The sequence below is a fragment of the Aythya ferina genome, assembly GCF_964211825.1.
Source record: "Aythya ferina genome assembly, chromosome: 9".
In the NCBI taxonomy this organism is placed as follows: domain Eukaryota; kingdom Metazoa; phylum Chordata; class Aves; order Anseriformes; family Anatidae; genus Aythya; species Aythya ferina.
In genome coordinates, this window is record NC_140305.1 from 6,520,339 (window position 1) to 6,547,024 (window position 26,686).

At 37.3% G+C, this 26,686-nt stretch overlaps 1 protein-coding gene across 1 annotated transcript in view; it reads left to right on the forward strand.

The window, feature by feature from the left end:
- The window catches only part of CUL3 (cullin 3), a 53,513-nt gene extending 30,163 nt beyond the window's left edge, over window positions 1-23,350 (forward strand). Inside the window, exons 4-16 of the mRNA XM_084528686.1 lie at window positions 228-388; window positions 1,537-1,651; window positions 2,997-3,225; window positions 4,864-5,009; window positions 7,830-8,006; window positions 8,889-9,059; window positions 10,491-10,598; window positions 12,757-12,881; window positions 13,218-13,314; window positions 14,322-14,456; window positions 19,618-19,804; window positions 21,513-21,658; window positions 22,349-23,350. Of these exons, the coding sequence (XP_084384812.1) occupies window positions 228-388; window positions 1,537-1,651; window positions 2,997-3,225; window positions 4,864-5,009; window positions 7,830-8,006; window positions 8,889-9,059; window positions 10,491-10,598; window positions 12,757-12,881; window positions 13,218-13,314; window positions 14,322-14,456; window positions 19,618-19,804; window positions 21,513-21,658; window positions 22,349-22,480 (1,929 nt within the window). The 3' untranslated portion in view covers window positions 22,481-23,350. The remainder of the gene's footprint in view (window positions 1-227; window positions 389-1,536; window positions 1,652-2,996; window positions 3,226-4,863; window positions 5,010-7,829; window positions 8,007-8,888; window positions 9,060-10,490; window positions 10,599-12,756; window positions 12,882-13,217; window positions 13,315-14,321; window positions 14,457-19,617; window positions 19,805-21,512; window positions 21,659-22,348) is intronic.
- The last annotated feature ends 3,336 nt before the right edge of the window (window positions 23,351-26,686 follow it).

The window sequence follows — 26,686 nt, forward strand, 5'->3', positions numbered from 1 at the left end:
TATAAATGCTGTGCTTTTAATCTGAACAATGTAGGCTTTCTATATAAATGAGATTTTAGAAAATGGGACTGATTCTGAGATTATTATTAATTTCCTTTTATGAAGAAAGGAGAGAATATTAATTTGATTATATCTGTACAGCACAAATATGACCAATCTCTTTTGATTTTGAATAGCCTGGGCACGATGAATTTAGAATTTCACTGCCATGTATGCCTTCATTGTAGGACCGTGTCTATGTGCAACAAAATAACGTGGAGAATGTCTACAATTTGGGTTTGATTATTTTCCGAGATCAAGTTGTACGCTACGGCTGCATTAGGGATCATCTACGGCAAACTCTGCTGGATATGATTGCAAGAGAAAGGAAAGGAGAAGTTGTAGACAGGTAAGATGTTTGTAAGTGACTGCTTTCTGTTGTAAATGATATACCCATCAACTTCTGAGTGAATTAAGAGTGTACGCAACTAAGTCATTACTTAAAGCGAAAATTGCTTCATAATCTGGAAAAATGTTTTTCTTCGTGCCAGAGTTTAACATAGTAGCTAGATGGAGAAGCTCATGACATTTTTAATATTTGTGGTCTTTATTAAACTTTTTGTTAAATGTCTGTTACCACCATGTGTCAGACTATTTGTTTGTAAAGTGGAGGTTTAACAATTCTCTGCCCCTTGCTATCTTTTATTTCCTCTGTGCTGTTGTTCAGTCTTCTAGCTTTGCTTGTTTTTTGACATTTTGTTTTTTTCTTCTGTTTCCCTTCCTAATGTTTTAGACTATGTGTTTCTTAGTAGTCCAGTTGTCTCCAAGCTTTAAAACCTTCTCGTCCTGTTCTCTTGCCATGTTTATAGATGTGGAGTTCTGTACCACGCACTTCAGATACTGCAGCTGAAGTAACTTGAAATTTGCAAGGTTTTTTGTGCTTCTGCAGTTTCAGGACAGCTGTTGGGTGTGGAGATACGTAAACTTCATGCTACTTTGGCTGCAGTTCTGTGATTGAGATTGCCCAACATGCAATTTATGAAGAGAAAAATACTTCCTGGCAACAGCTGTATATTGTCCCCTACTGCCAGAAAGTGGAATTTTTTCCTGGATACAGTTCTTTTGTTTGTGTATTTTATTGATTTGTTTCTATGCTTAACTTGCAGATACGCTTTCATTCCTTGTTTTAAAAGAAATTTGTTTTGAATTGTTCAATTTAAACCTGCATATTTCATTTTCATTTTCCATGGTTATTTTCATGGATGGTGAAATACATTCTTGTTAATAGTTTTCAGAGTTGGTAGAACTTAAGGCCTGCTTCCCTATTACTGTGTTTAAAATATTTAATAAACATTGTCAACTCCTTAGTTTAGAACAGAAACAAAGAATCCTGCTACTGTAACCTTCAGGAAAACCTGTGGTAGCAAACAGATTTAGGATAGAGTTTTTATCAGTATGTTTTAATTAAGTTGAAATCTTCTGAGTTGTTATTCTGTGTACTCTCTATCTTGTAAGCACGTTGATTTCTCAAGTTGTTAACAACTTACTTTTTGGCAGAGGCGCAATAAGAAATGCTTGCCAGATGTTAATGATTCTAGGTCTTGAAGGAAGGTCAGTCTATGAAGAAGACTTTGAGGCTCCGTTTTTGGAGATGTCTGCAGAATTTTTTCAGGTACAACAGTCTTGTAATTATCATATTTGGAATGCTTTTGTCACTGCTTGGAATTTTGAGAATTGGTGGTATCTCAACCACGATTTATTTGTAAAGTGAGCCAACTTCTCTTAAACAAAATAAGAAAATGTGACTAACTTTGAGATAAAGGAACGCTAATTTTTACAGAATTACCATAATTCAAATGTTTGTGAGACATGGATACATGATAACATGTGAAGTAATCATCATGCTAATCTTGTGTATGCTTTGGGCTGTTTCCTGCAGCTCAGTCTGTCTTGGCATTGTAAGCGCAGTCTCTAGGTTTAAAAGTTTTTTTTTGTTTTTTTGAGATGTCAGTGGTATGGAAAGTTCAAGTGGATGCAGGTAGGGATTGGAGAGCAGAGACTAGTTGTCAAACTGCCTTTGAGAAAGCTTTGCTTCCTTCATCATCTCTGTTGTTTGTTTTTAATTATATGTTGTAATAATATGAACTGAGTCAAGTAATTAAGTGTATCAACGTGGCTATCCAGATGTTAACCAAACACCAAACAATACATTTAAAATATTTTCTGACTGTTTTGGTGAGCTTGTTTCTGGAAAAAAAAGCCAGTTGAATGGTGGTTGAGTTTAATCATGCATTGATAGAAATTGTAAAAGTGTGTTAGAGGGTACTTAGGTAAGATAATTTGTCAGTCTCTTGATTCTTATGCAGGATGACTGCCTTCCTCTCCTCTTAAATTTCTTTGCAAATCAGAAGTTTACATTGCACAAGTTTCAGAAGTCATTGCATTCTGTTTTTCATTGGTGCTACATTAAATTAAGAAATGACCTTGAGTATCATTCCTTAGCTCTGGCTTAAAAAAAAAAAAAGTGTATATATATATCTTTTCTCCAGAAGACTACACTGACCAGTGTGGACAAAAATGATTTGATATGAAATAGTGTGATCAGCATTGTCTTTAGCAAGTATGAGAACTTGATCCTCACAGTTCATAAATGCGACACAAGCTGATATTTGAAAGGAATTTTTACCTTTTCCCTCTCCCCACTTTTTCTGTTTTCTTTTGACCTGTAGCTAAAACTCCTGTTGGTCACTGGGTACTAGGTTGGTTTAGTTTGTTTTAGCATGAAAAGTACCGTATCCATATTCCATGTACCCCCATACATATGTAACACAATAAGTGTACTAGAACCTTTATTTTGTGTGAAGTGTATATGTAAATCCTGGAGGTACAGTAGTCTCATTTGTTAGACATGCTGGGTGTGAATTAACTTGTTGATGAATGCTGATCTGAAATAACCAGTACATTGCCTTTTTCCACCCTTAAAAAGTATCTAAAATGTTAATTTGTGTTAATCACAGATGGAAAGTCAGAAATTTTTAGCTGAAAACAGTGCTTCTGTATATATAAAGAAAGTAGAAGCTAGAATTAATGAAGAAATAGAACGGGTGATGCATTGTCTGGATAAATCAACAGAAGAACCAATTGTGAAAGTTGTTGAGAGGGAACTTATTTCCAAGCATATGAAAACTATAGTGGAGATGGAGAACTCTGGGCTAGTTCATATGCTGAAAAATGGGAAGACAGAAGGTAAGACCCCATCATATGGGAGACAGAAATGCTTACGATATTGCTTATTGGATTTAAACATAGGATAAACTGAGCTTAAAGTTTGTGTTCCTATGTAATTGTGAAAATGCTTTGGTGACCTTCTTTTGCAAACTTCTGAGAATGGTACTTCCAAGGCTTTTAAGACGGGGACTGTATTTTTAACTTGTTTCTCTTTTTTTTTTTTTTTTTTTGGTAAGTCAAGTATTTAGTAAGAAAGTACACATCTTTTGTACTGATCTTTACCTGTTTTCTGCGAGCTGTTTTATTCCTTTTGTGTTTCCAGTGTGTAGCTTTCAAAATTCAAAGTGTTTTATTGTGGTTTGTTTGTTTTGATTTTTCTTTTTGTTCTTTGGGGGTCAGAGACAGCATGTTGCTTGAAAAGCACTAGAGTAAATGACTTATTTAATCAATGTATTGCTTAGCCAATTCTTGGGGAAAAGGCTTTGTTGCAGGAAGAAGTTGTCTGTTCCTTTCTTAAGGGATGAAAAGCATTCTGAGTGCTGGAAAAAGAAGGGGTCGGTCTGGTAAGGTTTTCTGCAGTGCAGGGTGATATGGGACAGGCAGTGACTGAACAGAAGTTACGGAAAGAGAACTTAAGATTCTAAAGCATCATAACGAAGAGTGATTGTAGTAGCTATATTTAGAGATCAGTCTTCATACTAAAGCTGCAAGAAAAGGAACAGACTTGCTGCTTAGATTAATGGCTTTTGTTCCTTAAAGAACCTTCACAATTACTAGGTGGTAGTCAGAGAGACAAAGTGAGCAAAACTCTTAGCTTTAAGAAAAGGGAATTTCTTTATTGAAAATGAAAAACTTACCAGACTTAACTTTTTTTCTTTAATATCTAGTTGAGATAGGCTTCAGGCTGAGAGGACAAGGATGGTGAAGGGTATTTGTAAGATACAAGAATTAATTTAACTTTTATGGGCATTGATCTGATTTAGTTAAATACTAGAGAGGAAATACTTGCTGCATTGTGAAGATAAGATTGTACATAAGAGATGTGTAAGGATGGATGTATCTTCTAGAAAGTCAGGTTTAAGTTAAGTCACTTCTCATAATTTTAGATACATGAAACAAAACAGTATCAATCTATGTGGTTGAGCATTCTTTCAGGACAAAATGAATTAAATTCAGTAAGACAAGTGTGAATTAAACTCATATTTATGCCATTTTTTTGCTTTACAGAAACGAGTATCTTAGTGTTGTTCTATTTGTTTCAACATAGTATTTCATAGTGGGATGGTACCTTGAAAGATATGTTCATAAATACCACTGCAAAACAGTTTTAGCGAAGCTTCAAGCACACCATATTTTAAAGCAATGGGCCTGGGGATCAGCAACACCAGATGACGTACTATAGACAATCTCAACTAGATAACTGAATGCAACCTTTGTTTTTAATTTCATTTTCTGTGGCTGCTGCAGTCAGCATGTTCTCAGGGGTAAAGGAAAGGGGACATCAGATGATTCAACTGCCTGAGCTGTTGTTACAAGATGCTTTTTATGGCTCAAGTGGGAGAACTTCTGCTGTTTGTTCTTTTTGCTATGAAATGAATGAGTTACAGAAGTACAGAACGCAGAGTGTCCTGCATAGTATCTCATTCTTCTTTGCAGATCTTGCTTGCATGTATAAGCTGTTTAGCCGTGTGCCAAATGGTCTGAAGACAATGTGCGAGTGCATGAGCTCATACTTGAGAGAGCAAGGCAAAGCACTAGTTTCTGAAGAGGGAGAAGGAAAGAATCCAGTTGACTACATTCAGGTAGTGAAATATTTTTAACTTTCTTCTGTCTTTTCCACGTTCCCCAGAGTAACGTGATTAATATAGTAAACCTTAAAATTGATTCAAAAGTGGTTGTTTTTTAATAAGCTACATTTATACTTCTGTTAAAGACGTACATGCATTGAGTTCTCAGTTGTTTAGAACTCCTTTTTTTACATAAGTTGTTTGGGTGCTTGTGCTCATTATTTGTGTTTTTGGTAGCTGCTCTTATTAAAATATTCAGGCTAATTATTATAAACTCCTGGGAACTTCTTGATTTATCTGAAATGGTATTTGCCTTCATATTGCGTTGTATGCTAAGTAGCTTTGTAGCATCTATTTCATTTAATTTTCTGTAACTTTAGCTATTGATGTTTATTGATCCAGTACTTCACAGCAAGATTTTTGTGATTTACAACGTTTACCTCTCACTCTTTGTTAAATTACTTAGCTTTATTCTTGGTCTCCCTGAGAGACAAGCACTTCTGCATATTAAAAAGTTTTCTTTGTTGTTCTCCATCTCACGAAGAAGTTGTGTAGCATTAATTTATTAAGATCACAAAATACGCTTCAGGAGCATTTGTCTTCTTTTCTTTCCATTGTCTCCGAGAAGATGGTTTTATGTTCTTTAGAGTTCATTGAACTTCAAGGAAACGTTTCATAACTGTGAAGATGTTTTATACTTGATGTAAAAATGTTTGTGTATTCATTAAATATGTTTTCTTTCTAAGTGTAGTTGCAGTTCTTATGTCTGGTCCTTAGGAGAAGCGTTTAATGTTGTGTAACTATTATCTCTGCTGTTTTATTTGAAATCAATAACTTTACTAGAACTGGTTACTATAATAAGAAGCCATTTGAGTATAGAAACAATTTTGATTGGATTATCAATTTTCTGGCAATGCTGAAGCAAACTTCTTACCTAGCTTGGACAAGGAACACCTCTCCAAGGATTGCTAAAAAGAAGAGAAAATGCCCTTTGATTTTTTTTTAGTTTTTACTGACTACAAGCTGTTAAGTTTTTGTGGTGGTATGATTTCTTTTTTTAAAAAAGGCATAAATAATGTGGAAAATAAGTGTCTGGATTATTTTAAATTTTCACTCCCTTTAAATTCTGATGGACCTAAAGGGGTCCCTTAAGAAATCGAGCTGAGAAAGTGAAATTCTTAATTATAAAGATGCTATCAATGTTTCCTGCCACAAAGATGAATACCTGATGAAGCTGAAGAAGACTTACAACCATATTTTATGTGCTCTGGCAGAGCTCATCTGCAGCCCATCAGTATGTACTGCAACCATCTCATGAAGACAACCTCAAGAAGGGATTGATAATTTGATTACTGCTAAACCCCCAAACATGTTCAGCCTCCACTTCCATTGACACGATGGAAGAAGAGAAAAAATACCTGTGAACTGAGGAACCACCTTACTCATCTCAACCATGTTCATCTGAAACTTTCAAGAACTTAAATAGCAGTAAGAAGACAGACAAGCTGTATTACAGTACCAAGAAAAATATAATCTTCATAATCTACTGCTGCTTCTGCAACATGATATCACCAAACCCTCAGCATCATTGGTGAGATGATTGCAAAAGCATTGCCAGGGGATTAGATTTAAAACTTCTTATAATAATTTGAAGGGATGTTGAAATGCTGTTTAATTTAAGGTACTAACAGTTTCTCCTGTTTAACACCAGGTTGTTCAGATCGTGTGCTCCTGGAGAGGAGACATAAGCTAACCTTGGTAAACAGAGAGATAGTGGGATTTACTTTGAATTTAAAATTTCTAATACGCATTAATTAGCCTGTCTAAAGACCATTCCTTTAAGTGAGATGGTGAGTTCCTAAGAAACATTACTTCTTCCTTGAGTAATTCTTGAATGGCTTCTTTAAGTAACCACATATAGTTTCTTCGGAGACCTAGGACTCTAGGATCGTTTAGCCTGATCATTTAACCTAGTTTGTGTGGCCAGTAGTTGTCCGCGATAAATTTAACTCCTGTGCGAAATTCTGACCCCCACCCCACAGTACCTCCTCCTTGAATACTGTGTTAGTTATGTCTAAACTGTGTATCATTTACGCATAGCAGGATGCTTATGTGCTTTTAAGATGTTTTCCTTTTCTACACCAAGTTGTTTTAATTTTGGGTTAAAATGGTGCAATCCTGAAAAATGATGTCAAATATCTGATGCTTTAGCTGAAAAGAAATGGTTCGGTTCAGGTCTGTGAACTTCACACTATGGTAACTGGAGAGCATTTGCTTGTATCTAGTTTTTGTATGTTCACAGTGATTCTTAAAGATCAGTAAGAAACATGTGACTAAATAATGCAGAATGTGTCCCAGGACTGAAACTGCAGGCAGAAAAAAATAAAAAGACTTGGCCTATTTTTGTGGCGTGTTTTCTGCTTAAACTTGGTTAGTAGCTCCAGAGATATAGTTAATGGGTACTTATCCTCTTCTTTCTCATATCCTGTATTTCGGATAGTGACTTTGTCAATTTTACCATAGACAAGGCTTAACAAGTACAAAAAATCCTCCTTCCAGTAGTTGATTTAAAATGCAGTAAATCAGCCTGCTTAAAAAGGATGATTAAAAACTTAATCTTTGAGTAGCCTCCTATTACAGCAAGAGACTTATTGCAGTATGGACGTTTAAAAACAAATGAAATTTCAGATAGGTTCAAACAATGCAGAGTACAGACAGCATTGCAAAACTTGTGACTGTAGATACGGCCTTCTCTACAGCTTCATCTGTTGTTACTGTTCTACAGCATACAATTTCAAATCAGTGAAAATGTTCTACCCTTTTTTTTTTTTAAAGGGTTTACTGGATTTGAAGAGTAGGTTTGACCGCTTTCTGCAAGAATCTTTCAATAATGATCGACTCTTCAAACAAACTATTGCGGGTGACTTTGAGTACTTCCTCAACCTCAACTCTAGGTCTCCAGAGTACCTCTCATTATTTATTGATGATAAGCTGAAAAAAGGAGTCAAGGGAGTAAGTATAAAATAAAATTAAAAGATCATACTCTTTTCTTGGTGAACTTGGATCAGATTAAACTAAGGTATTTCCATGAGAATGATTTTTTTTTTTTTTTTTATATTAAGGTAAAAGGCAACATTGCCTTTAGAAAACAAGCAAACAAACAAACAAAACACAACCCTGTATAATACATTTGAGCGCTTAACACTTTCAAGCTAAGCTTACGTTAGGTACAAGGATATCTCAAGATAGATGTTTAGTAGCTTGTCCTCTATCTCTGAAGCTGTTACACTTAAATTACTTCTGGCAGTTACTCCATTGAAAATAAAATAATATTAATAGATTATGCAGTTCTCCTGGAAACCTGTTCAGTGCCGTCTTTACTTTTTTTTTTTTTTTTACATGTCAGAGGACTATAAGATGAATATTATTGCATGCATCTTAGGTTTTGGGAATTAAATAGTAAATTCTATTTATAAAAATAATTGATCATTTTATTTGTTGTAGCACTAATCAGGCTTTGCAAAATGAACCTTAGATTTTCAAGTTTTTAATTCTGAGCTAACTTTTCATACTGCTAATAGTGATTTCTAGCTGTGTGTTTTTTGTTTTTTGTTTTTTACTTCAAAATTTATATTTGTCCAGGAACTTCCACTGTATTTATCCAGGCATTTTAACCATCCATTGCTTCTCAATCCCTCACATTTGCTTTTTTCTCTTACTATGTTCTCCCTTTTATTGAGTTCAAACCCTCTTCTTATGGCTCTGTTATTCACATGTTGGTTTCTTTACAGACTACTGTTATGACATATACTTGCTGTGAATTGCTTTAAGTGTCTTGTTTGTAGAGGACATTTGTACTGGAAGACTAAAACCAGCAAATTATTTATTTTACAGCTAACAGAGCAAGAAGTAGAAACTATCTTGGATAAGGCAATGGTTTTATTTAGGTTTATGCAAGAGAAAGATGTTTTTGAACGGTATTACAAACAGCACTTGGCAAGAAGACTTCTCACAAACAAGAGTGTTTCAGATGACTCTGAGAAAAATATGATATCTAAATTAAAGGTAAGGTAACATCTATATACATTTTGTTTCATGTAGTTCTTAAATATGCTTTCTTTGGTTTACATAAGGGTTATATACATAAAGACCATCTTGGTGTTAAATACAGATTTGATTTTTAAAGCTCAAAAAGAAAACACAATTTTTTTCTGAAAGATTATGTGGAAATAAAAGGAAGGAAATACTGGAAAGTAGCTGTGATAGGAGAGCAATCTTGAAGACAAACTTTTTTTTTTTTTTCCAAAATTAATTAAAAAAAACATTTCCATGAAAGAGAGAACTTGACTTGATTTGAAGACAAGGTTGTGCTGTATTGTAGATCTTCTGTTATTGACAGTGGATTTCTTTTGGTTGCATGTAATTTTACTTTCTCCTGCAGGCTAGTGGTAACGCTCAGTGCCTTCTTCATTAAACATGGTTTGAGATAGATTGGAAAAAAAAAAAATAAAACTCCATAGCCAATGTCTAGAAACATATTTTCCTTATTTCTCTTCATTCAGTTTACGTGAAGTTATAAGAGTGGCCTAAACCTAAGAAGGTAAAGCCCTGAAGGTTGACAATCCTTGAAGCAACTTCTAATGCAGCTTTTTTCTAAGTGGCGTGTTAAGTGCCTAGGGGGCTTCTGCACCTGACTGATTTGATCTTAGAATCGAACTTCTCTGACTCTCAGTTTTGACCCTCATATTCTAATCATTAAATACAATCTCTTTGCATCAGATTTCTCCAAATTATCAGTATTCTTTACCAATTACCTATCCACATCTTATCTGGTAATTTTGAAGTATAGGGCACACAGATGCAAGACAAATAGACTGAGACTGCATTCTTTTCTCACAATTTGCCCAGTGACTGGAATGCTGAAGGTAACATGTTTGTCTTTACCATATACATAAAACCGTTCTAGAAACACGCAGAAAGTCTGGTATACGTGAAGTAAATACACGTTTGTGCACGTGTATTGATGTATGCATATGTCCCTGATTCTAAAAAAAGATCTAGTAATCTCACTTGGTAATCTGCAGTAAACCTTGAAATTTATATATACTTAAGATAATTTGTTTTCTGATACACAAAGACTTTTATTTTTTCTGTTCAGCATTATGCTAAAAAGGAGGTGAAAGCATTTACCTTGGTCTGATAAGCTTCTAAGATGAGCTAGGAATACTGAGAACATACCATAATACAGTAATGAGAGAAAGGAGAAGGAAAAAAAGCTTCAACTTGTGTATTATTAGTTAAATCCTTATGTGAATAAATGAGGTGTAGCTGTTTTGTCTGTAAGTTCCCTAAGTAATTAGGGTCATGGTTACCAAATGTACAGAAATAGCATTTTTATGAGATTTATAAACTAGCTCTTTCCTTTCAGAGTATTGGTGAATCGGAAGATCTCTTTTCATAGTGCTGGCACAACAAGTTTTATTTTTTGTATTTTAGACTGAATGCGGATGTCAGTTCACATCTAAACTGGAAGGCATGTTCAGGGACATGAGCATCTCAAACACGACGATGGATGAGTTCAGGCAACATCTGCAGACGACCGGGGTAAGAGCACAGCGGGCTGCGTACTTAGCCTTTTACTTCAGTACAAAAGCCAAAAGGCCACGTGCCCTGCTGAAAGTTTTCTTCGTCAGAATACTCGCGCAGATTCGGTTAGCTTCCTCAATTGGTATTTCTGAGTGTTTCTCAGCGACAGACGAGGCCTTTCCAAGGGGCTTGTCCAGCCGCTGCGGGCCGGCAGGGGGCGGGCTCCGGCCACCTGCCCGCCCCGGGTGCCTGCTGCGGGTCCGACACCTGCCGGCCCCCTCTGGGCACTCCTGACGCTGCAGTGGCTTTGGTTAAACGCAGAAGTGCTGCCTCATTCAAACTGGAATAATCTATAATAAATAGCCAAGTAGTTCCTTGGCTGCAGGTAAGTCTGTATGTCAAGCATATTTGAATTAGCTTCGGAAATCTGAATGCCAGGAAAGTGTTCATGGATGTACAGTGACTCTGATTGTGCAAGGGGTTCTGAAGTTTTTGTTGTCTTGAAGCTGTCAGCTGAAATCTACCTCATCAGCATACTGTGAAGCATCACGAGTGGCAGAAATGTTCTCAAAGTGCTTTCAGAAAAGGCTGTGGAGGCACGTATATATAGGTGTAGAGGACTTTGTGGATGGGCATCCTTACTACTGCTTCCAGTACTAATCTAATCTAATGATTTTTTTTCTCTCTAGGATGGGTAAAATAAGAATTTCAAGAGCAAATTCTTAAAGCATTTCCGTATTTAGGTAGAATGAGACTTCTACGTGAGATTTTTTGTGTTACGGATTCGTGTACTTTACCTGACAGTTTTACACTGAGTTAATAAATGATGTATATTTTTCCAACTTAACTATGTGTAGCTAATAAGATAAAGTTAAAATGTTAGCAGCTATTGTACTAAACCTTATTTGAAACTCCTTCTTGACAAGGAACCAACAGTTTGCCTTATGGCTGCCTTTTGTTCAGTCTCGTCATTGCCTTTTAATGACATTTCTGGAATATTTGTTTATGATGGACATGTATGTATTTCTATTAGTGTTAATATTTGAGAGTAATTATATTTTTAAAAATACTACTGTTAACACGCTGGTGTCAAAGTATTTTATCTTTCTATTTATATTGATGGCCTTTGGCTGGAGTCAAAATTGTTTGAAGCTTCTTTTTAGGTGATTTACGAATTAGTTTTCTGTGTCTAAATAGCTGTTTGAACTTCCCTTACGAGCCTCATGACATTGGTCGTGACAAAATTAGAGGCATGGCAGTAATGCTGGCTACAGAACAATCTTTATGTAGGTCTTTACTTTTATATAGGTCTCTGTACTTTTGCAAATTGATACTCTTAAACCTTAACTAAATTCAATTCAAGGGGATTTCAGTATGAGTATTTCTTTGTCATAATTTATAACAAGTTGGATACAGTATGCTTTTGTTTTTCGTGTCTTTCATAATACATGATCTTTGAAAGTATTACTTACTCATAGTAGAGCTGAAAATACTGAATTTAAGTTTCATATTGCTAGGTTTAGCTGAGATAATAGTGAGGACTATGCATGCCTCACTGGTAGCCAGAAGATTATCACCTACTAACAGAAGTGCTTTATACTTATTCTACAGCTCAAGCATGGATCTGTGTTTTCTAACCAGTGCTGGTAAAGGCTGTCTTCAGGGAAAGTGGGTTGGTTGTGTGTGTAAAAGTGAGCAACTGTTTAGTGTGGAGGCAAATGGCAGGAAGAGCTTGCTGTTGTTTAACGTCAGGTATTCAGTATTATTATTTGTGTCTAGAGGATAAATTTATAAACACTTAGCAACTTGTCTTCAGCAACCTGGCTTTGCTGTAGTAAAAGCCTATCTAGAAGGAACTGTTACACATATTACATATATTGTAAGTTACGTTTAGGAACACAGGTATTTCATTCTTGGTTAACGCTTTTATAGTATCTGTACACTCTTAAATGCCACAGGAGAATAACGTGGAGGATTTTTGCTGTACTGTCTGACGTTTGGTGTATGTTTGGGTAGTGTTGACTTGATTTGTCCATTGTTGAAAGAAAAATGTTTGTAAAGAGATATCCATTTTTTTCTTACTCTGTAAAAATTCTATATATCCTACACTGATAGAGAAAAACAGTGAAACGATCCTCTTTTAAAATAGTGGATGTTTTCTTCCAATTGTTTGTAGGTCTCATTAGGTGGTGTTGATCTTACAGTGCGGGTCCTCACAACAGGTTACTGGCCTACCCAGTCAGCCACACCAAAGTGCAACATCCCTCCAGCTCCCAGACATGCTTTTGAAATATTTAGAAGGTATGTATTAGAACAGCCTTTTAGGTAGAGGGTTTAAGAGCAAACTTTCTAAACTTTAATTCTAATGGCAAAATGCATCTGTAAGTTCAGACATGTTAGCACACTGCTCTTCTTCAGTGCATGTGAAAATTGAGAACGCAATATTCACGTTGTTAGCCTAGAGATTTGGGGAGTTTTTAATTTGATTTCTAGTTCAGTATTTTGAAAAACCATGAGATAGAAGATTTCTTGATAGCTTTGGGAAGTCTACATAACTACTAAGCTACTGTTAAGCAGTTTCCTCCTAGATACAGAAGGTAAACTATGTATTACATTTTTGATTAATTTGTATTGCAGATTTTATTTAGCCAAACACAGTGGGCGACAGCTGACACTCCAGCATCATATGGGTTCTGCAGATCTCAATGCCACTTTCTATGGGCCAGTTAAAAAGGTAAAGTATCAAGACTGATAACTTGATTGATACTGATTTTATAAAAGAAGATTGCCCATTGATAATGTAAGGAAAAGGTGCCTTTCATCATCACCTTCATTGTCTGATTCTTCCTTTGGAACAGTTTTGACACGTTTTCTTCTGAATATGATTTTAATGGGTCACTTACCATCATCCTTTTTAGTACCTCATGGAAAAATAGTAATATTTTTTTCTTTTAGGAAGCTCAGTGTTCTGATTTTTTGGCTGTTACTTTTTTCACTAAATCAGTCAAAAGTGAAATGAAATTTGTTTATCTTTAGAATAATTCCTGTTAATGTGGAAAAAGAACTGTTAAGCCAAGTCTAGTCTGCTTTTCATGTGCAGAATGCTAGCAACATATACATTTTTTCAAACATGAAAATCTTAGTATAGCTTACAGAAGTATAATGCCTAATAGTTGTGTATAGAAGAAAATGTTATGCTAGTGATTTAGACCAGTTCTAAAATGCTGAGTTAGATGCAGTTAATGGCATGATGCTTGGGAACAAAGAAAGCAAGGTGAAATTATAATATAATACCACATATAAATAACACGCATTTGTGAGGGTGTTAAAATTGTATTACTGTAGGACAGACATTATGGTGATTTTGATGATGGTGTGAGTAAGAAAACTGGAGGTTGCTCAGGTAGTGGAACAGGTGCCCAGAGAGGCTGTGGAGTCTCCATCCTTGAAGGTGCTTGATATTTGACTGGACACAGTCCTGAGCATCCTGTTCCAGATGGCCTGGCTTTGAGCTCGACCATGCAAGATACAGAGGTGCCTTCAGGCTAAAAAAAAAAATCCACTCTGATTATAAGACAGCTCCTGGAGAGAGATTCTGGTTATGCCACCAGGCACGTGTAGTTCTATCACTTGTGTAGACTGATCTCCAGGATAAGTTTCATCATATAACTTCCATCTTGCTGAGGTAACATATTTTAGAGGGAAAAACAATCTAACGCTAGTTTTGTGTTTTTAAAACAGGAAGATGGCTCGGAGGTTGGTGTAGGAGGTGCCCAAGTAACTGGCTCAAATACGCGGAAGCACATATTGCAAGTCTCCACTTTCCAAATGACAATATTAATGCTCTTTAACAACAGAGAAAAATATACCTTTGAGGTAAGAATTGTGTTTTTCTCACCTGATTTTTAAATAACTGCTTTAGGCCTTCTTGCCCTCTTCATTAAAAGATATGAAGAGCAGGTGTCTCTCGTTCCACTGGAGTGTGGGTCAGGCCAATAAATAAAGGAGCAGAAGAGCACCAGTGCTGTGTCTGGCAGACACTCCTGGGGGACGATACTGGGAACAGAAGTTTTAAGGAAAGTTGAAGGGGGTTGTGAGTGGGGTAATTCCTCAACCACAGAGCTATAGAAAAGCTGTAACTGGAACGCAGCAGGTGGCTCTCCTTTCTCATTTTCCTCGAGGAACTGTATCTAGAGGTCCAGTGGTGCAGATGGGTTTGTATCCTTGCTTTTTAAATACTGAAGTTCTTAACTTGGCTAGCTAGAGCAAGCTGTAGGGCTAATCAAAGAACTCTCGTTCCTTCTCTGACCTGGTGAACCAGAAAAGACAATGAGGAAGTTCCACGTAGCTCCCTAGCAGGGAGGCTGGGGGGTCATTTCTGGGAAGGGTTGAAATGATCAGCTGATGAAAAATGGTGGAGAATGCTTTGGGAGTGGAGGAGGATCCTGTGCTGTGAGACTTGAGCATTGTATTGTTAGACAATAGTATGTGCCAATTAGTAGTTCTAGGTATTTTCTTTGGTTTGAGAGAGCATTGGAAGCCTTGAAAAGCAGTTAGGGGTGCAGCTTGAAGTTGAGGGGTTTCTCAGGTTTTTTTTGTTGGCTTTGGATTGTGCCATGCGTGGTACTCACCTGCCTGTTTGCTTGGAGTTTGCTTTTCAGCTTTTTTGGCGTACTCCCAGGCTACTAATGCAGGACGTTTCTTTAAACAGTTGGGGGAGGAAGACAGCATTTCCAAAGAGACTCTTAAATACTTCTCATAGTTTGCAAAAGATTATTTGGGGGACAGAAAGTTCTGTGTGCTGTGCAATGCATCACAGGAGCATTACAGCTCTGAGTACTGCTGCCGAATATTGAACTGGTAGAGGACTTAACAGCTGGGTTCACAGCTTGTTTTTCCTTGTTGAAATTGGGCCGGTAGCTCTATTATTTTACAAAATTACAGGCTTTATAAATAGCAGAGCTCATCTATATATGAATAAATAACAGTTGGTAGTGTCATGAAAAAATACATTTAAATATGTGCTCTAAATTATAGTCCGTTTTACTTGGAGCAGATGGTAGAGAGCTGTGTCCTCAAGTTTTTAGGTTTTGTTTTTTCCCTTGTTTAGGTGTTCTTAAGTCGTTTCATTGTGTCACCCTGTAACTAAAACACTAAGAAGGCACTCTTGTTTTGTTTGGTTTCTTTGGAGAAGTACGTGGGAGTTGTCTTTAACTCCAGCCAGAAAAGCTTATGAAAACCTAAGGATGGATTAAAATTTTATCTTTGTTCGTTGATTATTGAATACCATCATTAATTATCGAGTGCTGGGCATATCCTATTGCTTTGTCATATCAAACCAGTGCTTTTCCTGTGACAATAATGTGAGATGTGCATTGTGCAGTGCTCGAGTAAGCATGGAAGCATTTTTGATCTGCAAGTGTTTCTGAAAATTCAGATCTGGACAACTTAGTTTGAAGTTGGTTTTGCTTTTGGGTAGACTTTGCTGTTTTGTTCGTGTTCTGTGTTAATTCTATTAATTAGAAACTTAGTAAGAGCATCACAGTAATCCTAACAGCCATTAACCCATGATTGTAAAATGAGATAAAGATGATGAAAAATTATGCATAAGATTTTACAGAAAATTAAAGGATCGTTACATAGCACAATTCCTTTCTAAAAATGTATGCAGGTCTTGTATTGCTGTATGGTAAGGATTTGTGTACGTATGCAGAAGAACCAGTGGCCGTATGGGCCTAGCTTTACCATACTCACCTCTAAGGATATTCACACAGGCCTTCAAAGCTTGCTCACATTTCATTCAATTCAGTTTCTTCTAATGAAGTGTCATGTATTACTCAGCATTTTTTCTGCTCAAGTTTACAGTACAGCTCAATGTTTTAAAGGGTGAAATGTACATCTTCCTCATCAAAAATGAGGGCAAAATATTTGGTACTTACTTTATCTTTGGGCTTAACAAACACGAAATATAGGTGCCACTATAGTAGAAGTAAAGCTGGTGGATACTAACAAAAATGAGATGTTAGCACTTAAAACTGACTTGACTGTTTTCTCTCTTGCTGATCTCTGCTTTGGAAGAATTATGAGTTGAAGTCTGTATAAATAAAAGATCTTCTTAGTTTGTCTTTTTCTCGTAATTTCAACAACATGACTTTTTTCCTTTTAATTTCCTTCTGCACTTTTTCTTTCTATCAGGAAACTTTCTTCTTGTGTAGAACTGGACAGAGGCCATGCCTAAAATAATCTCTTCTGTAGTCTCCAGATAAGGCTCACTTAGTAATGTTTTTACAAGTGAAATTGTGTAATAGGTACTGCTCTTGTGCACAGCTCAATTATTGTCTTTAAAATAAAGCATTTTTGGAGATGGAAGGGAAACCACTGTACATTTTCCACTGTGTTACATCAAATGTAGAAAAGTGTCTAGAAAAATGATATGCCACAGACGGAAGGAAAAAAAGTGCAGCAGCATCTGTTATCCCCATTCTATTCAGAGCCACATTTTTATACAACTTGAACTTTTTGCCTTCTGGGGGACTATATTGCAGTGCAATTCTTTCTTGTTTTTTATTTTTAAGCTTGCTTATTAATGCAAGCAAATCATTTCAGAATTTTTGGCTGAATTGGAATGCTACAATGTGAAATAAAATAAATACAAAGTGGTTAGTATAAAGATCTTCAGTGTCAAAAAACCTCAAATTTCATTTTATCTCCTTGTTTTTTAATTATATTTTTTCCATCACAAGCAGGGAATATATTTATTGTAGAAACAACTTAATTTTGAAAAGATTACTTTTAGCTGGTGATCAGAAACCAGAGTTTGGAAACCTGCGTATTGCAGGCATGAACTTTCTTCTAGGCTAGATTTGGTTTATAGCCTCAAGGCTTTACATTTACCTAAGTCCTACAATCTGCGTGCTGCTTTCCTTTGGTTAGTTGAGTTTATGCTGATCCATTTCAGTAAGAATTTTTGTTGTGACCATCTGAAGGATTTTTTTTTAATACTGCAGTGTGCTGAATCTGGAAAAATCTGTGAAGGTGACTATTTTTTAAAACAAAGCAACAAATGAAGTAACTTGCTTCTTCACAAGTAACTTAAAGTTGCTGATAATAGCAAATAATTAAAATGTGGGTGCACATTGATAGGATTTCCCGATCATCCAAAAGCAGTAGGTATCAAAAATTCTGAGATCTGATCGTTTTTGACTTACTGAATTTTTACAAAACTCATTCAAAAGAATTTAAAATCATGTGCAAAAATGCAACTTCGCATAACTTTACATGAAGTCAGCATTGCACATGTAATACTGGGTCTGTAGGTGAAAAATAAGGCTTGTTCTCTGCCTGAGCTTTGCTGAGATCTGATCGATGCTGAATGTGAAAGGCCAGTATACTCAAATTGTTCTTATTGCCTGTTGTCAGTGGTGGATGACCACACAAGACCAGATTTTATTTTTTTAACATGAGTACGCAAAAGAAATAACATCATTTAATAGAACTGAGTTGTACAGTGACAAGAAAGTCAAACTTCAAAGAACCCAAGTTCTTTACAGGTCTTCAAACACTGGGAGTTCTTGGACCTGTTTTTAGCTTGGTGGTCGTCAATTTGACTTGCGTGCTATGAGAATGGGGAATTCCTGGGGACAACAGAATAGCTGGATGCTGCTCCTAGAACTGATGATGGGGAACCTGGGCAAGTGACAGCTCTTGTAGCCAGTTACAGCCCTGTGATGCTTAGTTTTCTGTTTGGTAGCTTAGTCTTTAGCTGCTAGAGGTCCCTCGAGAGTCTGAATGAGAATGTGGAATTAGGAGATGCTCGGGGTTTACTCAAAACTATGAAAAAGAAGAAAATGCAGATAAGTCTATAATGAATGGAAGCTCAGTAAATGAGTTAAATTTGAGGAAGCAGAAGCAGTTGGCCTGCTCATGAAGCATTTTAAGATGTCACTGCAGCTTTTCAGTACTTATAAGGGACTTACAAAAAAGATGGAGAGCAACTTTTTGCTCAGGCAGATAGGACAAGGGGGAATGGTTTTAAACTAAAAGAGGGGAGACTTAGATCTAGGGAGGAATTCTTCACCCAGAGGGTGGTGAGGCACTGGATCAGGTTATCCAGAGAAGCTGTGGATGCCCAATCCCTGGAGGTGTTCAGAACCAGGTTGGACAAGGTCCTGGGCAACCTGATCTAGTGGGTGGCGTCCCTGCCCAGGGCAGGAGGGTTGGAAGTAGGGGATCTTTAAGGTCCCATCCAACCCAAGCCGTTCTATGATTCTAAGATCATTCTGCATCCCGTGTATTTTGCTTACTGACTCATAACAGGCGACTTACCTAACATATGGCTCTCGCCTGAATTCTGAAGAATGCTAAGAGAGGTATAAAAAGTTATGACAATTGTTTTTATTAAGACCTTCTACAAAGTTCTTACCTTTGCACTCTTCTGTGTTTCGCCTCTAGAAGTTGCAGCTGAGGGCATGTGGGCTGTAAATAAATTGTTTCAGGTTATTCACAAAGGAGGTGCAGCTAATCTGGAGCACTTCTCTGTTACTGTGAAACAGGACCTTGCTTGCTTCCATTAGTCAGGATCTTGTTTTCAGCAGAGGCACTGACTGGGAATGCAATTACACAGTTCTTCATCAGGACTGCTCGCGAACAGCACGTGTTTTCTATCGCTGACGGAGTTACTTAGAAGCTTTGATTTCATTCTGGTCAGTGACTATTGGAGACAGAGAACAAATCCCTTCAGCTTTCTTAAAAAAAAAAAAAAAAAAAAACACTTTAGTGAAATGTAACAGCTGGTTATTCTTTTCTTTGTGTGTGTTTTCAGCTTATGGTAACTGTACTTTGATTCATGTGGATTATTTTGCTTGGTACACGTTGAGACTTTGTTCATGAATTCTCACCTGCCAAGCCGTACAGCTGTCAAAGTACTACTATTTTGCGGGCTTGAAGATGGACCTTTTAAGTAGTCAGCGTTGTTGTTTGTAAAATGTGATGCTTATTTCTGCACTGGCTGTAAACTGATCAGGATATTTTTCTTCAGGAAATTCAACAAGAAACTGATATCCCCGAAAGAGAACTGGTTAGAGCCCTTCAGTCACTTGCTTGTGGCAAACCAACACAACGTGTTCTCACGAAAGAGCCCAAGTCAAAAGAAATAGAAAATGGTCATATATTTACAGTGAATGATCAGTTCACGTCTAAACTACACAGAGTCAAGATTCAGACGGGTAAGTGGATCTTTATATGCTGTCTTGTCCCCCAGACTGCCTTAAAGCCTACAATTCTTTTGCAGGCTCACTGTCCATAGAAGTAAAAGGAAGCAAGGAATATTTTTTTTTCTGATGAGTAGTTGCATCAAAACAAGAATTTAAATAAGAAGAGTAAGGAAGTTATGATTGAGCTTATTGTTTTTCAAAATTTGTAGTTCTCTTTTAAAAGGGAAATTCAAATTAAATAATAAAATTAAAAATATCAGGCCACTGACTTTGTTAAAAAAAAAAAAAAAAAAAAACCTGCCTCAGATGTGTAAGCTATTGTACTGCTGTGAAATTGAGTGGCATTTTTGTCACATGATACATTTATTTGCATGTACCAAATGCTGAAATGTCTTAGAGTGATGATTTGAGTGGAAGTTAACAGATGAGAGAAAGGAGTCAGTGTGGTACCACTTCACTAGCTCACCAAAGCGCTGGTTTATGCTGTGCAGAAGTAATGCTGATATCTTTTGTCTAGGAGGCTCTCTAGAAATGGTTTCTGGTTTGTAGTATCGCCGTAGATGCACTTCAAAATGTTTTGCAAAATAATTTCCTGATTTTTAGTGCATAAGAAAACATTTTCTGACTTGGTAGGTCTTGGTACGTAAAATACACTGCATTGTGGGCAGTTCAGATGTGTTTTGAGTGCAGCCTTGGTAATTCACATGCTGTTTGTTGCAAGTAATGTAACTCTGGGCTTCTGCGCAGCATGCTGTGTCCAGGGATGTAGGTGTGTAAAATCCAGTAGTGTGTACCAGTAATTAAACTGTATGTATCCTGCTGTGTAATTGATAGCTAGACTGTCTTCAAATGTATGCAGAGCGCTGTGGTCACAACCCATTTGCCACACTTGGAGTATTTCTCCAGTGAGCAAGAGCACAGCGACTAAATGAGGCTGTTCAGATCCCTGTGGTCAGAGCACTGGCAGAACTGAGCAAAGTTCTGTGACAGCTGTTGGAGCTTTGGTTCAGTGCTGCTTTTCTACTTCCTCTGCACAAAGTTCTGTGGATGGGGGATATGGTTTGGGGTTCAAGATGGGTTTAAAGCAAAGTTGATACTTGTGGTTTTAACATAACAAATAGAAGTCTTCTTACTTATATCTACTTAAAAGGGATAAGTACTTGAGGCTTTTGAGTGAAGAAGAGAAGGGAGGACAGTGATAGCAGCGTATTGCTTATACTTGGGCGAAGAGGTAAGAAAAGCTAGACACAAGGGCAGAAATAAAGCATAAATAGAACAGAATACAAAAGAGAATGCAGTTGAATCAAAGAAGATAAACGTTGAACTATTTCTTCTGACTGAAGAAATTTCTAAGTATTGGTTTGTGAAGTAAATTTTCAATCCTTTTTCTGTTTTAATTAGCGTATTATTCACCATACTAAAGAGAAGAATATTTAATGGAATCGTGGGGTTGGGTAGTGCCTGTAAGCAGATTTGAGTACTGCTCAAATTTTAACATAGCAGTAATTAAGTAACACATTGTTATCTTGTCAGTTGCTATCAAAATATGCCAGAAAGTTAATATGTTCTTGGGGCTGCTTTTCATTAATTATATATATATGTATTTGAGAATGTGAAAACGCAGGAAAATATAACTTGAATTCTGGATGAAATAAATGAAGTTAACACTTGCACAATGGAATTAAAATTAATTCTGCTGTTTCTTTCTTTTTTCTTGAAGTTGCTGCCAAACAAGGAGAATCTGATCCAGAAAGGAAAGAAACAAGGCAGAAAGTAGATGATGACAGAAAACATGAGATAGAAGCTGCTATAGTTCGGATAATGAAATCTAGAAAGAAGATGCAACACAATGTGCTAGTAGCAGAGGTATGCTTGTACATAGTTCTGATATGGACTTGAAGTTATTTTTGTTCTTCCTTTTGAATTCATGAAAGTTACACCATCCTCCCTAACACTTTCTGAAAGGCTTCTGAGAGATGCTATATTTAATCCATCCATTTTTCACCCCCCCACTGTACATCTAAAGGCATTTAAATCCAAACCCTTCAGTTTAGGGTGTATTCACACGTATATCTAACTTTCCTTCTTCCCTTTAGTGGCATGACAATGTCGTCATATTCCTTGACATACCAATTGGCAATGAGAACCACTGTACTTGATGGTATTTTCTGTTCTGGTCTTGACTGTTGGGTCCAAGCTTGAGAGTTTTGATCTCTTAGAGAGAAAGAGGGAGAGTCCTGCTGCTCTCACCTCCTAAGTTCTGACAGCTTTGCAGATAGGATGCATTTTCCACTCCTGAACTCTTCCGGTTGTGAAACTGAGAGGATTTTCAGGTGGTAACTGCCTTTTTGAGCATCAACACTTGGATTCATACTCAAAAAGGAGCAAGCATCTGATGGAAAAAACTGACAGAAGTGTGCAGGCTGCTTTTTCTGCTTCGTAGTTGTAGCCAGCCTTGCTTATGTACAATTTTATGATTATTTTGGTCAGTTAAGATACTTAACGAGCTTGTTTGCACTGTGATCTTATGTGACTGTTTTTGATCTTACATTTTAGGTAACTCAGCAGCTGAAGGCCCGATTCTTACCAAGTCCAGTTGTTATTAAAAAACGTATTGAAGGACTTATTGAGAGAGAATATTTGGCACGAACACCTGAGGATCGCAAAGTATACACTTACGTAGCATAAAATGCATTCAGAAAATTTGATTTATTCTTGGACTATACTCTTCGCATGAACTGGGAAGTTCTTTTAAATCATTAATATTAAGACGACCATCTCTTCTATTAAATTACAATACATGTTCTAGACCGTTCAGATCAAGCCTTTTACTCCTTTTGAGAGTTTTCAACATCAATTGATTGAGCTTCAGGCTTTTCAACGTTATCCCTGTAGAGATCATCCTTACAATTCTTTGGGAAAATGTGAATGTGCCGCGTTTGTTTTCAATACTGTATGAAAACAGAAAAATAAAAACAAATTTAGAAAATACAGCTCATTAAAAAATAATAAAATTGTTGGAATTTCATTTCCCCAGATCTTCAGTGTTGATGTAAATGTGTTTCTGTAGTGTTGCTTAGCACTTCGCGCATTGTATAAGTTGGGTTTAAAAAAAAAAAACACAACTGGTAAGGCAAAAATCCCAGTTATATTGCTCTGCTTCAAATGTTTCTTTAACTAGCCATGTTTAATTTAAATACTTGGTAATTTTTTGAAGACCCAAGAATACAACTTGAGCATGTTTCACTCTTCCAGCTGCACTCACTGTTGTTTGAACAACATGAATCAGGAACTTCTGGGGGTTCAGAAAAGACCATAATAAGTTTGGCTTTCCCTTCTGTAATTTGAGTTCTTCTAAATTAAACTCTATATTGATTAGGTTTGTTCTGGTTTCTTTATAGGAAAAAGGAAAAGATTTTAGTGTGTATAAACTGTATAATAATTTTTGCTGTTGTACTCACTGCTGATGGTGGATTGTACAGGGCGATGTTTTTATTTCACTAAATGTAGACAAAATAAATTTAAAATAAATGGATCTAGTGTACACAAACAACTCAAGTGTGTTAGAATACAGGAATGGCAATTTTTGGAACTAAATGCTGTCCTCTGGGGAAACACATTGGGATTATATTTTGTCAGTTAATATCATAGATGGATTTGTAGCCCCAGGGTTTCCCATCATAAGTACATACTTCAGGAGATTAAAGTGAAGCCAGCGCACACTATTTGTTTTTAAAAATGAATTTTAATCATGCAATAAAAGATTGTTACTATATTGAAACTTCCAGTTCTTAAACTAAAGCTTTTTTCCTTCTTCTGAGTATGCTGCAAAAATAGATTTAAAATTGCAGTTCAGTGATGTCACTGTTCTCACAGAATGGGTTGGAAGTGTGCATTGTACCGCAGAGTTTTATTAAACTCTATTTCTAACATTGCAATGCGCATATTACACAGTTTCTCTGCTGTAACTGTTTTAATTCAATATATTTTGGGGGGAGAGGGACAGTCAGGTTGTTTTTATCCGTAGGTACTGAAAAATACATTTGGTGGGCTTCCCAAAATGTGGAGCTGGAGTCGAAACACAAGAAATTGGTTGTAGATCATTAAGGTACTGCCAGAGTATTTCTTGACCAGCTGTATTAAACAAATAGTGTTGTATTTATTTCATATCAATTCAGTTGAGTATTTTTCATAATGCGCCCCCAATTTCACCCTTCTCTACAGCCTTTTAAGATACAAAGCTGGTCTGTTTTCAGTGGTAGGATGTTCTAAGGAGGAGGACAGGAATTGGCTTGGTTTTAGCCCGATTAAATGATTAAATTCCAAGGCTTTTTTTTTTAAAAAAAAAAAAAAAAAAAACTTCGCCAAGGTTGACTGCATTAAAAACAAACAAACAAAAAAAAACTTTCCCCCAATCCCATGATAAACTTTGAAGTAATGAGGGGGGAGGTGACTGGAGAGCTTACCTGCCATTGCTCATCACGGATCTAGCTAGGCCATCAGTGGCAAAAATGGATTTGGTGGCTGTTACTAAAATGCCTGTGTCTGTACAGTATCTGCAGAGCTTCAATTGATGATGCTTTTTTCCACTAACATTAGAAATATAATAATTTAGTTGCAGTACCAGTACTAAATACAGGGTTGTATGACAGTCTGGTTTTGGATTGTCTTAAATTATGAGAAGAATCTCCCTCAAAATGTGGCTGGCTCTTCCATGTATCGGTATAAAGGCTTTCTTTTCTGCAGGTCTTAATCTTTAATAGCATTGCTGTTGTGACAGTTGCCTGTCAACACTTTCACAAGTGCTTTTCAGAGAGGAGTGAGTTCACAGCCTTTCCCCGTGGTTTAGAGATGTTCACGGTGCTGTCCCTGACAGTAGGGCTTGATCCTTGGCGGTGCAATTGTAACTGTGCTGTGTGTCAGCTGAAGCTTTTTGCCTCTGGTTGCTTTTAGCAGGCATGGGATTTGGAGTCGTGAGCCTGAATGTTACAGCTGTAGAACCGTGTTTAAGGGCTGGCTGGCTGGGATTGACTGAGAGAGAGAAATTTTTTTGGCCACTTACGTGTGCAGGAGTGTTGCTAAAGGAGTAACAGATGGTGATAGCTGTCTTCCCATACAAATACTGCAGTGTAGTTTCCATTTTAAATCTAATAGAGCCTTGAAGAACTAATTATTCAGGAAAGGATTTCTGCTCAGGTCACCTTTTAGAGATGTCTTTACCATTGAACAACCAGACTGTGATACCAGGGGCTGACTAAAAGATGAAAATGTGAAAAATGTGATCAAAGTCCTCTGAACAAGACATCACCAGGGCTCTGCTGAAGGTGAGTTTGATGCCTGTACCTTTACGCTGTGTACGTGAGTGAGATTTCTTCCGCAGTCCAGAGCAGAACCCTGTTTGTCCTTACCTAACTTCACTTTTTTTCTTCCTCTCTTAACCTGCATTTAAAATTTATCTGTAATTTTGTTAAAAGTAGGCTTGCATAGTCATAAGTACAAGTAATTATATACTTTGTTTACTTTGGATTAATGTGCAGTCAAATGCTGTAGCAATGTAAAATTAACGTGGAGTTCACTTTTCAAAGTTCTGAAAAATCAGGCTTTGAGTCATATTTATTGTTATTGAAGGTACGTACATAGACACCCTTATTTTTAAGGGTTGAGATCACACTTCACTTACCATTGTGCAAGAGTATCCTATTTATGCCTGATTTTTTGTTCTTTTCAGCTGGCTAGCTAGCTACCTTTTGAGCTAGCTACTCTTGAATGAAACGTCTCTCCTCACCCCTGTGATAAAGCCAAACTTTGCTCTGAGAATCTTAAAAGCTTTCACTGTGCTCTTCAGTTCTGGTCTATGAGAATTTGGCAGCTGCTGGGTAGCAGATACATGGCAGTGCAGCCTGTCACCATCTGGCCTTGTCCAATGCAGCAAAAACTGGGACTACTCGTGAGCTCAGGATGCATGTCCGAAACTGTCCGGAACCTGCCTGGCTTGATCTAAATGATCTAAAGCTCCTTCATTATTGTGCACGGTGGCTAAAGGCAAGGTGGGCTCTGATCGTTAGCTTCCAGATCTGTGGGGTGCTTGAGGGTTAGGAGGAGGATTTGCCAGTCTGGAGCTACACTCCTCGTAGTGCTTAGAGCTGATCAGGGGCATCGGCTTTTCTCACCTATATTGAAATTCATTTCTGTTAATATTCATTCAGGTATCTCGGATAGTAAATGAAATAACCAATGCGTTCAATCTGAAGTATGTGTTCAAGCTCCTGTTTCCTGCGATATGTCCTGTGCAAAGTCTGTAAAACACAGAACTTGATAACACGTCCAGCTGTGAAAGCTGCATAAAAGAACAGGAGGGTAATCTGTGTGCCTCGGGGTGTAGGGACGTGTTTGTGGGATGTGCCCACAACTGGGTTGAATGTTCTGACTCTCTTGGATGGCTTTGTCTGCCTTTTAACCTTGTGTGTGCTGTGGCAGAAATGAGTAGAAAGGAGTGTAGAGGTGCATTTTTAAATAGAAACAGTGGCACACCTTTCGTTGTCTAGCAAATGGCTGTGATGAACCAGTGCTAAGCAACAGCAAGCCTGTCAGCACAGCCTGTCTCAGATTTCTGTGGTCTGGTGGTGTCCTTCAGCAGGGCTGCTGCTCAGAGGGTGGCTGCCCCTCCAGCAGGTCTCCCCGGCTGCGCTGGGCTTCGGCCGCTTTGGTGCGACCTTGCTGCTGTGACCGGGTTCTTCCTGCGCCTTGCAGGATGCTGCTGCTTTGGTGCCTGCTGAGCTTGTGCAGCAGCCCCACTTCTGTCAGGGTCCTGCTCTTGTCTTGGTTTCTTCAGTTCCCTGAAACCACGGTGTTGATGGGCAGTGAGCCTGTCTGTGCAGGCTGGTGCACTTCACA